This window comes from Aythya ferina (assembly GCF_964211825.1).
Source record: "Aythya ferina genome assembly, chromosome: 18".
Taxonomy (NCBI): Eukaryota; Metazoa; Chordata; class Aves; order Anseriformes; family Anatidae; genus Aythya; species Aythya ferina.
The window spans coordinates 10,970,862-10,982,892 of NC_140317.1; the positions used below are offsets into that span (position 1 = coordinate 10,970,862).

Here is a 12,031-nt window from a genome sequence, read left to right on the forward strand (position 1 = left end):
TTTCATTCTAAGAAGAGCTTTCTGGGCAGAGTTGCTTCAACTTTAAGAAAGCTATAAAATAGCCATGATGTTTATATTCTAGCCTTCTTCACCGTGAATGCTAAATGGCTTGGCCTGCAAGTCCGTTCTGCCGTGAATAAGACTTACTCATATCAGCAGATCCGGGCTCTCTGGGTCTCGTAGGTCAGTAGCCTTTATCAGTCAGTTTACATGAGTAAAGGCTGAGTAAGAGTCTGTAAGGTCAGGCTTTAATCGGTAACATCTTGCGGGTATTGTGCAGAGATTTGTTGAACCCACCCTCCAGCACGCTGCATGTATTGTCAGCAGAGCATTTCGTAGCTATAGTGTATCACAGCACCTTGATTTCAGTTACGCTCAGATGAGCACACACCTCAAGGTGGGTCAAGTCGTTGCTATTTTAGCTGTTCAGAGGATGCACACATACGTTGAGAGAAATTAGGGATTTTTTTTTCCTCTGGTGTGGTTACATGGACTGTGTAGTATTTGTCCCTATGACTTTCAAATCCTGTGGATGGGTGACCTTGGTCTTACTGAACATAAAAAATGTCTTTCCCTCTTGCAGATTTTTTTTTTCCAGTTTAATCAATCAGGAAAAACTTACCTGAGCTATAAGACTTTTTATTTTTTTCAATTAAAAATGAACAGAACCACACAAGAATAATTCATAAACAATATGATTGCCCAACATGGCAAATTGCTCAATATACAAAAGAAATGTCTTTTCTTCCCCTCTTGCCACCGTGCAAACTTTGCATATCCTGCACACACAACACTGGGGACTTATAAAAGCAGCTGCATTTGGTCATTGTGTTTGTTGCTGTACCAGCGCTGTGCTTCCTCATTCAGAATATAGGGAACTCGACAAATACTGTAAATGACAGCAGTGACAGCAGCAATTGTTCAGCAACAACCTGAGAGTGTTTGTTTTTTTCAAGCCTTTACTCCACGAGAAAGCATTTAGGCACAGCATTTTTATTAAGTATTTAGAGACTGCTAATGTCAGTTATAATCTCCCAAAACCGGTGAGGAGGAGGAGAGCTTCAGCGACCTGCTGGTGACTGCAGGCACTGGCATTGCTGTGGGAAGCAGGGCATCATCTTTAGAGCCTCTTGTGGGCACGGTAAGAAGCTCCCTGGCAGAGGGGACCAGGCTGTCCCCTGGGGAGAACGTCTGACTGCTGCTTCACGCCACCTTGTCCCTGAAGCCACCCAGCGCCTGCTTGCTGGGCATTGCAGCAGCTACCATTGCAGCCCTGGGTGCAGTTTAAGGTGCTCGCGCCAACTTCTAACGCCTTGTGTGGTCTGCGAGCCTTGCATTCAGCAGTCACCTTCGCTCTTATTTTTCCAGCACAGCACACAGGGCTCTCTGATGCAGTTCAGCTGTTAGCATTCAGGAACTCGGCTTTCCGCGGGCAGCAGGAGAGCGCTGCAGCAGAGGACACCTGCCTCGGAAACTAACACCCCTGCACTGTCCATCAGAGCTGGAGTTTGGCAAACTTCAGAGCATGCTTACAAGGCTGTTTTTGTTCCTGCAAGGCTCCCGGCCAGACATTTCATCCTTGTTTTCTTTGTCAGATGTCTTAGGCCACGTCCACTGTGGGGAGGACAAGCTATTAAATATCATTTTGATTTCTGCACATTTCAACAGTGGCCAGACAGCCTGCTGATCGCACTGCCACAGGTGATCTCTGAAGCAGAGACGGGTCCCACGTACTGCAGGCACTTTTCTTGCTTCCAGCTTTGCTCTAAAATACCTTAGTTCAGGGATCAAAGCTCTTATTTTGGAAGGGACGTTAGATTTCAAAGAGAAGGATGTTAATTTAAAATAGCGGTAGTGCAGTATGCCTGACTTGTGTCTCGTGCACACGAGGGTTGGATGTTTGCGATTAGATACCCTGCATTTTAGCATTTCTCTTCCCCAAAATAAAGGTGGAATGTGACTACAGAAAGGAACAAAACTGTTTTCTCCCTGCTATTGTTTCTTCCTACACCGGTCCTCGGACACAAGCCCGAGACGAGAAAACTGGAGCGAGCAGGAATGCAGATCCTTCACAAGCTCCCAGTAAAGCCCTTCTCAGCACGGGGGGGAAACACCCGTGGGCAGGTGCTTCGTGGCCGTGGGCTCAACCGGTGGATGCGGGGCAGAGTGGGTGCCCTGGGGCTCGGGGAAGGCTGAGCTGGGCGCTCTGGGGCTTGGGTGTACTGGGGATGGGCACTTCGGGGATGGGTGCTCCGGGGATGGGTGCTCCGGGGATGGGCGCACGAGGGATGGGCGCTCCGGGGATGGGTGCTCCGGGGATGGGCGCTCCGGGGCATTCCGGGGTTTGGATGCCCCGGGGCTTGTGCGCTCCAGGGATGGGCGCTCCGGGGATGGGTGCTCCGGGGATGGGCGCCCCGGGGCTTGTGCGCTCCGGGGACGGCCGCTCCGGGGATGGGCGCTCCGGGGATGAGCGCCCCGGTGATGGGCGCTCGGGAGCTTCTTCGCTCCCACCTCCGCCTCCCCCCCGAGCCGCCCCCGTGCTCTCCGTGCCCCGCGGCGCCCCCCGGCGGGGCAGCCCCGCGCCCAGCCCCGCTCCGCTCCCAGCCCCGCGGCTCCCCCCGGCCGGGGCCGCTCCGCCGCTCTCCCCGCAGCCCCGCGCGGCTCGGCTCGGCACGGCACGGCCCGGCCTCCTGCCTCCCATTGGTCCGGGATAGCGCCGAGGGCGGGGACGGCCGGGCCGCTATTAAACATCCCATGGCAGCCCGCAAAAAGGGGCAGCGGCTCATTGAGTGGCTCAGTTGCAAAGCGGTGCGGCGGCGGCGGCCGGCGGGCACCTTGGGATTGGCTTGCTGCGTCCCCCCAGCTGCTGGATCTTACGCCCTTTTAACTCTCTAAGCACCTCTGTTAAGGCCACCGGCAGGTAAGGAGAGCCTTCTTATTGCATCTCTTGCAAATGGTCCCCCCCGAGATGCCAGCCTGCTTTCTGGGGGCAGGGGCGAGGCACCGGGAGCTGGCCAGGGGCATGCAGGGTGCCCCGAAATTCCCGAGCCGAAGCTTTCCTTGCTTGGGGAGTTTGTTGCACAGTTCGGCATAACCCCTTGGAGGGGGAACTCCTGCGTTTGTCATGTACCAGACCCGAGCTATTCTCAGTGCCTAAAATAATTAGATAGGTATGCTGGGAACACTCGAGCATCTGCTTGCAGCATCTGTTTATGTTCATAACTTTCCATGCACCAGCTGCTCCCCCCGAGATATTTTATTCGGGGGAAGGGCTGGAAGTTTGCATGACAACTCCGTCTTGCAGGAGCAGCACTGCTCCATCCCTTCCCATTCTTCTCGCCTGTTGTTTCCTGTACGAGAGAAAGGTCAAAAGTATCAAGCTTTAGCGATCAGATGCGTGGTTTTGAAAGGAGTGTCCGAAATGTTTCAGAGGGGCGTGAAACCAACCCGTAACTTCATTCATTGCCCTTATGGAAACGGGGGATTTTCTTTATTTTCAATCATCCTGCCAGAAATAGGAAGAAAGGAAAAAAAAAAAAAAACAACATTGCAGCTGGGGAGCCGGTGAAGAGGCTGCATTGTTTCAACGTAGTTCATGACAGCTAGAGGAAAAAATACTGATAAGAAATGGCAGATTTATTTATGGGTTTGAGCGACTGCTTTGTCATCTTCCCGGGCCGGGGCTGCCGCAGGTGCGCGCTGGCTCCGGTGTCCGGTGCTGGGGCCACGCAGCCCTGTCCGGCCCGCAGGCAGCAGCACTTGTTCGGTGCTTCAGCCTTACCTTTACACTTGTTTGCTTTTCCATCCTCACAGCCGGTGCATCAAGTACACCCCCTGGTGATGACTATTTCACTTGTAGCTATTTTGTCATCAGCTAGAAATATCCCGAACCCGGCTCCTTTGCGGGATAGCAGATGCAAACGCCACTTGTGCTTTCCTTTCTCCTGTTTCTTCATACCCATTTCCTTGCATCATCTGTTCATTATATTTTATTTTATTTCATTTTTTTTCCCCCCACTGCCTGATGGCTAAGGACAGATCCTCCTGAAGGCACCTCACTGCTTCGTACCCCGTGTAAAGTGAGCCCTGCCAAGTGGAGTGGTGCTGGGCAGCGACGTCCAAGTGCCACAGGGCTTTGGGGGAAGGTGCTCGGGGTGGCCGCACACAGAAGCGAGCGAGCAGGGACTGTGGGAACGGGCTTCACTCATGCGAGCAGCTCCTTTGTTCTGTTTACTGAGGACAGCAGGGGAAGGCACTTCGCTAAGGTAGCGCCAGTGCTCTCTTAGCAACATGTGCCCTGCTCACGCTGCGGGGCTGCGTGGCGTCAGCCTGGGAATAACTGCTCCAAGTGCTCATTAGTGCTCCTCTCTCTCCCCTGCTCTTCTTGCACTTCACAGTTTTTGCTCGGTATTAAACCTTCTGCACAAATTCCCTTCGAGGTGTTGGTCGCGGTGCTTAGATATGTGATGTAAATGTCTCTCCTCTGGGGAAATCTTGAGGGGGATGCTTGCTAAGGGGAAAGTGGGGGTTTGGGTTTCTGGTTGTGGGATTCGCACCAATGTTGGCTCGGAAATGCTGCAGAAGCAGCACAGCCCTGCTTCCCTCTGCTCCTCCAAGCATCCCCTTGAAGCAGAGTAAGTCTGTGGCTCTCCCATCCCATCCTATCCTACCTCATCCCATCCCATCCCAGTAACGCTGCGTCGGTGCCAGTGCCGGTAATTACAAGCTGCGTTGCTCTGGTCTCCGATCCTCTTCCAGCAGGAGCAGTAGTGTCAATTAATAATAATAATAACACACCTAGTGATGATTGACTTTACAGCTCTGTGTGTGTGAGCCTGTTTGCAGTGTGTTGAGCCCAATTACACACAGGGTTGGGTTGGTTTGCGGGTTCTGGGTTTGTCTGGTGAGGTTTGTGGGGCTGGTCCCGCGCTAGCTGAGCACCTCCAGCCTCCAACGCGTTGCTGTCGGGGTGTGTGGGGGCAGCAGGCTCATTTTGCCTTTCAGCAGCAGGTGGATTAGCAAAATAAGAAGTACCATTAAATTCTCATGCTCACTTGATTGTTCGTGGGATTTCTTTTGGGTGAACTCTGCTGAAACTTGCTGTGCAGGTCGGGGTGAACACAGACCTTGTGGGGCCCAAGCACAGTGCTGGCCGTGTTCCTTTCCCCGTATCCTCCCCACGCCGAGCACTCGCGAGGAAGAGAGGCGATTTGTGTAGCAGAAAGAAGACAGCCACCCCGCCAGCAGCGGCGGAGCATGCCAGAGCTTTGTTGTATAAACTTCAAGGAGCAGGCTGTAAACTTAGCAAAGCGTGCCCCCGGGCGCACCTCCGAGTTTTAGGATCCTCGGAGCCCAGGAGGTGCAGGTCTGCTCCCGGGGCAGAGCGCCGACAGCGTGCAGCTATAAAGCTTTTCTGCAGGACACAGAAATGCTGTGCAGATGTACAGGAGGCAGAACGTGCTCAGACGGTCCGAGCGGGGATATGGCGGTGTGCGATACCTCACTCGGGTCCCAAACTTCTAAATTCAGCCAGCTCACCGCAGGAAGTTGCCGTTAGGATTTCAGTGATTTGTGGAATTCAAACAAATGTCCTGGGGTCAAGCCTTTTGTGGGGGGAGCTGCATATTCTGACACTTGAGACTTTACAGCTTATCTTTCCCTCCACCGCAAGTTTTCCTCTAAAATCCAAGAGACAATGCGGGGGGGGGGGGGGGGGGGAACAGGACTTCAAAATAATCTGTTCCCTAGGTTGTGTATTTCCATCAGCCTGGAACAAAGCAGACTCTGAATGTGTAAGTTGAACGCGACTATGATTATAGGATGTGGTTTAGAAAAGTGATCAATCTGTGAACCAATGCAATGCTTTTTCAGGGAGTTCTGTGTGTGGAATGCATAAACAATTTCACTTTCCCCCTCTACTCAGGTTTCTAAAAGTATTTTTAAGATTTTTTTTTTTTTTTTTTTTAAGTGAACATTAAAAGAATTCCTTTGTAGTTTTTGAGAAACCCCATGATTAAAAAGGTGCAAGGGAAAAAGTGACTCCCAAAATAGTATAGGCTAGATAGTCAGATTATTATAAGGGCAGTTATACCATCCCGTAAATCTACATTTCACTCAAATGGGACACTAATGAACCCATCAAAAGTTGCCAAAATGTCTTGTTTGCTGCTGAAGTCACAGATGACTAATGTCGGCAAGTAGGGGTTGGACCCATTCTTGCACAACAAACAGAAGTGAGAAAAAAGAGAAGGTAAAAGAAAACCCTGAAGACGTCCTCCAGGGAAAAACATCCTGCACGCAACTGCAAGCATGCTGTTGTTCTCTGTTTGTCACCTGCTCCTTTTCCCAACAAGTGTTTGCTGACCTAAAGCCCTCGTGATGTAGTGGAAGGATGTGGGAGGGCCCAGAAACTGTTTGAAATCCCTCAAGTTGTTGGAACACCTCGTCCGTGCTTTGGGCGCTGCTGTTGGGAAAGGAGATAGACCCTTATGGAGAGTATCATGATTTAATCTCCCACTAACGTAAATGGTGTTTAAGTCTCCTCTCCCATGACAACAGATAGCAGACGCTCCTCCTCGCTTGGTTTTGGTTTTATTTCCTCCGTGGGGTGCATGTATGGATGGAGCAGTTGCAATAATGCATCTCTTCTCCTCTGCAGCATTTCAATTACATTTCCTGATGTACAGTGCATGACTTAATGGATGACGCACTTGTTAAAAGCTAAGCCTGGGTCTAAGCCAGACCTCCCTGAAACGAGTCTGGTAGCTTCTACCCTCCGGAAGAAGGTTTTGTAGCCTCTCTGCTGAGTCTTAATTGCTGGCATCTAAGACCCAGAGGACACTCAGAACCGCTGCCCTTTGGAGCTGGAAGTGGTTGCCTCCTGCTCCCGAGGGGAAGGTGCTGGTACTCTCCACCTATGGTGTTACGAAGGCTCTCAGCCAGCCCTACTCCACCATAGCCTTCTGCTGGTTTCATTCACAGGGGCAGATGTTGGCTGTTACCAAGTTTAGTTTGCTTCATATGGCTTAAACCTGATATAAATGTAAAAGCCATCCAGAACCCAACAAGTTGATGGCGTTACGGGTACTGATGCAGCCTTTATTCCTCTGATTTGCAGAGAGCACACAATGCCTTTTTAACTCCCACTTAATAAAAACAAACAAGTAAATGAACAGAAAAAACCAACATAAGTTCTATGCAATGTAACTTCAATACACAAAGGGGGCTTATAAGAAAGAGAGTCTGTAGTGGCAGGACAAGGGGAGATGGTTTTAAACTGCAAGAGTGCAGATTTAAATGGGATATAAGGAAGCTGTTTTTCACTAAGGGTGATGAGGCCCTGGCCCAGGCTGAAGCTGTGGGTATCCTGTCCCTGAAGGTGCCCAGGGCCAGGCTGGGGGGGCTTTGGGCAGTTTGGGCTGGCTGCGGGGGTCCCTACCAATGGCAGGGGGTGGCACTGGATGAGCTTTAAAGGTCTCTTCCCCAAACCGTTTCATGATAATTTAAAGGAAATCACTGATACTTATGCCTGCATTTCCCAACTCTATTATTTTTCTCAGCACATGTTGTCCTCCCTTTTGCACACTCCCTTGTTTGCCATAGGTAAAACAGTCCAGGAGACAGACCTTGTACATCGTTAAAAGCTGCTTCAGTATTTTTATTTGAACAGATGGAGGCTAAAGCTAATTCTTTGTTTCAAAACAAACAGAAAGTGCGGTTGTAACCAGCAGATAGATTCTTTGCATGCTTGACTTTAAAGTGAATATTGCTTAGAGACTTGTGCGACATGATCACAGTGCTTTCACTGAGAAGAGCGGTGGCTTCTCTGTAGTAACGATGTCACCTCTGTCAGTATATAACTGCACTCGGAGAACTGTGCATTCCAGAAAATGCTGTTGTTAAGAATAAGGAAACTTCCTGCAGACCCAGAGGAGTTGTTTCTTGCAGGCTTGATTCGTTGTCCTTTTTCCCCAAGATCTAATACGACATTTCTCTTTCTCTTGCAGACCATGCCCTCTCTATGACGGTTACTTGTTAAGCTAACTCTGCATGCCAGAAGACTGTCCTTGGTTGATCCAAGGGCTTTTGGGGACTCCGGCCTCTCCCCAGTTTTTCTGTGTGTGTGTGTTCCTCTAGAACTTTCAAAACTGTTTCTCCAAAGGGTTTTGCAGAAACTTAGACTGTTTTCTAAAGCAGAAGCACCTCAGTCCACAGCAGTAGTGATGGGCAGCGTGCGAACCAACCGCTACAGCATCGTGTCTTCGGAGGAGGACGGCATGAAGCTGGCAACCATGGCCGTTGCCAACGGCTTTGGGAATGGAAAAAGTAAGGTACACACCAGACAGCAATGCAGGAGCCGCTTTGTCAAAAAAGATGGCCACTGCAACGTCCAGTTTATTAACGTGGGCGAGAAGGGACAGCGATACCTGGCAGACATCTTCACCACCTGTGTGGACATCCGCTGGAGGTGGATGCTAGTTATCTTCTGCCTGACTTTCATCCTCTCCTGGCTTTTTTTTGGCTGTGTGTTTTGGTTGATCGCGCTGTTGCATGGGGATCTGGAGAATCAAGAGAATAACAAACCTTGTGTCTCTCAAGTGAGCAGCTTCACTGCAGCCTTTCTGTTCTCCATTGAGACCCAGACCACGATCGGCTATGGCTTCAGGTGCGTCACAGACGAGTGCCCCATTGCAGTTTTCATGGTGGTTTTCCAGTCTATAGTAGGCTGCATCATTGACGCCTTCATCATTGGTGCTGTCATGGCAAAGATGGCTAAGCCAAAAAAGAGAAATGAAACTCTAGTCTTCAGCCACAACGCCGTGGTGGCTATGAGAGACGGGAAACTGTGCCTGATGTGGCGCGTCGGGAACCTGAGGAAAAGCCACTTGGTGGAGGCACATGTGCGAGCACAGCTCCTCAAATCCAGGATCACGTCGGAAGGGGAGTACATCCCTTTGGATCAAATAGACATCAACGTAGGGTTTGACAGTGGGATAGACCGCATATTCCTGGTCTCCCCAATTACAATAGTACACGAAATAGATGAAGACAGTCCTTTGTATGACTTGAGCAAACAAGACATGGACAATGCTGACTTTGAAATTGTAGTAATTTTAGAGGGCATGGTGGAAGCTACTGCCATGACGACCCAGTGCCGTAGCTCATATCTGGCAAATGAAATCCTCTGGGGCCACCGCTATGAGCCCGTACTCTTTGAAGAGAAAAACTACTACAAAGTGGATTACTCGAGGTTCCACAAAACATACGAAGTGCCCAACACACCCATCTGCAGTGCCAGAGACTTAGCAGAAAAGAAATACATTCTCTCGAACGCAAACTCCTTTTGCTACGAGAACGAAGTGGCCCTCACCAGCAAAGAGGAGGAGGAGATTGACACTGGGGTGCCTGAGAGCATGAGCACAGACACCCACCCCGACATGGACCACCACAACCAAGCAGGGGTGCCTCTAGAGCCACGGCCGCTACGGCGGGAGTCGGAAATATGACTGACAAACTCTTCCTCTCTCTTTTGGTTGAAAGGAAAAATAAAAAAAATCTATCGGTCAAAGGCACGTTGACCTGAGAAGTTGGCCCAGAACAGTCTTCAGACAACGGTACTGTTGAAGAGTGGTGTGAAGGCAAGCAGACCTGAGAAACCCCGGCTGGTTTTAGGGCTGTCCTCGTAGGAGGGACAACAGAAAATGAACTCTAAACACAAAGCACTAAACATGTCTAAGTATGAACAGAAGGCACATATGTTGTAGAATAAATTATGTATATATTTTTTTACAAAACTTGAACTTGCAGGCAAGCTTTGGTTGGGTTATTATTATTTTTTTTTCAACTTTTTCCAGAATGCTTCTCTCTAGGGAACAAGAATGTTTTTAATGGCATAACAAAGGCAAGAATCTGCCTTATTATTATTATTATAATTATTTTTTAAAAAAGCTGCTGCTAACTACATGAACACAAATGGTTATTTTTGTTGCAGTGTAGTTTTTATTTTCTCTTGTGTAATTTAAAAAGGAAAAAAAAAAGTCAGTGTTGAACTTTTGGGGTTGAAAAGCTCGTGATCACTACAGAGAGGCCAACGTTGCCAGGAAGTCTAAACTCCTTTTGAGGCCAGTAGTTTGATAGCTAGAATCAATTTCTCTCTTTCCAATTACATAAGGGGCATTATGTAATATCAGGCCAATCAGTAGCCTCCAGCAAAATTAAGATTTTTGGGGGGAGAATTTAATTCTCTGACTAAAGGAAAAATGAAATATATATATATACATAGAAAAAAGTACTAAGTTAAAACTACCTAAGTGGATACCAAAGAAAATGCACAGTTTTGCACAGTGGAGTTTATTTAAGAAAAAAAAAAAAAAAAAAAAAAAGAAAAAAAAAGAAACAGGCTGCTTTAAACAAACAAAAATTTCAAACCTCAGACACTTTTTTTTTTCTTTTGATTTTTTTTGTTTTTCTTTTTACGACCTTTATTTTGCACCTTATTCTAAAAGCTTAAGACTCGGATCTAAAGTGAGGTAGGGATCTACCCTGCCCCTCTTCCCTTCTATGGGGGAATAAATTCCCTTCCTTGCTGGTAAGGAGAAGCACAGCTGGGGGAAGGCAAAGGAGCAAACATCTGTCCTCCCCGGTTGCTCGCCGAGCCGGGCTGCAGCAGAAGGTCGAGTGTTAGTGCACACATTCCCAAACTGGCGCTAGACCTCAGCGCCCTGAAAACTGAGCCATCCGCCGTGCTGCAGGCGTGGGACCCCCACGTTACCAGGCAAAATCTGCCAGGGACAGGGAAGCTGGTGAGCTGTGCCGGGGCAAAGCACTTCTGGCGTGGGTGTTTGGGCACAGATGAGCCGAGACGTATAAATCCCCAGGAAGAGGTTTGGGAGAGGGTAATGGAGAGGAAAAAAAAGGCTTTTGTAGCACAGCTCTTGGGAACGGCACAGGAATGGTGGCATTTTGTGAAAATGCTTCTCTTCAGCAGGGCAAGGGTGTCAGAAAAAATATATTTTCCAGCTCATTTGGAGAGGGTTTATTTGGGAGGATGAGGCTGCAAGGCAAGCTCCATCTCCTGCCTCCTTTTCCCCGCAAACATCAACATCAGTGATCAGTGGATGAGAGACATGGCTGAGCTCTGAGCAGGTTTTGTGACCTCCTGCGATGCTCCAGCCCTGGCTCCTTCGCCCAGAAGGCTTTAAATTCTCTGTGCCTCTAAGATCAAGGATGCAACCAAACTGCACGTCACGCCTGCTCACTGGTGGCTCCTCCGAGGAGCAGGTGGAGAGGGGAGGCGGTGGGGACAGCAACCCTAGTCCACTCTTACAGTATTGGATCACTGTATGCCATTAAAAAACAGCTTGTTCTAGGTCTAATGTCTTCTGCAAACAGATATCTGTGAAGGCCGCTGGCCCCTTCCAGCCCTGCCTGAAAGAAATGCCTGCAATGAAATGGTGTCTGATAAGATGGTATCTGCAGTGGGTGGGTTCGAAACTGTGGAAATTTGACATTGTAAATGTAGATTTGGCTACTAGAGAGGGCAGACGATTAAGTGCAAGTACAAGGCTATTACTGGGGTGGGGGGAAGTAAATGAGAGGAAAGCTGAACGCGCAAAGCGACTCGATTGCAGTTTCTGGGTCAACAGTAGTGAAGACAACTGAGTGCTGCTAGTGCTGCTATTGTGATATACTTGTACAAGGAAAATACCTAAACCAAAGAGTATTCAGTGAAACGGAAAGCGCATGAAAATGCAAAGGGGAAGGGATGGAAATGGGACGCCGGCTGGGAGAAAGGGGACCCCTTCTCCAGGTTGGTGTGCCCCAGGTGCACAGAGCTCCCACTGGGTGATGATACTTGAGATGTTTGAGGGAGGGATAAGAGATGGGGGAAAGGGGAATGCAGGACTTCAGCTTTTTTCTTTAAAGTAAAAGGAATTCAGAGAAAATTAAAAAAATAAGAAAAAAAGAAAGATCCCCTCCCCTTAATATTTCTGGTGCAGAGGTTTGGGGTTTTGTTGTTTTTTTTTTTTTT

The 12,031-nt window shown here is 49.0% G+C and overlaps 1 protein-coding gene across 2 annotated transcripts in view; it reads left to right on the forward strand.

Annotated features, from left to right (window-relative positions):
* The window catches only part of KCNJ2 (potassium inwardly rectifying channel subfamily J member 2), a 68,702-nt gene extending 56,998 nt beyond the window's left edge, over window positions 1-11,704 (forward strand). Inside the window, exons 1-2 of one of the 2 annotated variants that reach the window (XM_084491847.1) lie at window positions 2,759-2,920; window positions 8,007-11,704. In XM_084491847.1, coding sequence (XP_084347973.1) covers window positions 8,223-9,506 — 1,284 coding nt within the window. In that variant the 5' untranslated portion in view covers window positions 2,759-2,920; window positions 8,007-8,222 and the 3' untranslated portion in view covers window positions 9,507-11,704. Of the gene's footprint in view, window positions 1-2,758; window positions 2,921-8,006 lie in introns of those variants that run through there. The other variant, XM_084491848.1, reaches the window with a different exon arrangement.
* Window positions 11,705-12,031: the final 327 nt, after the last annotated feature.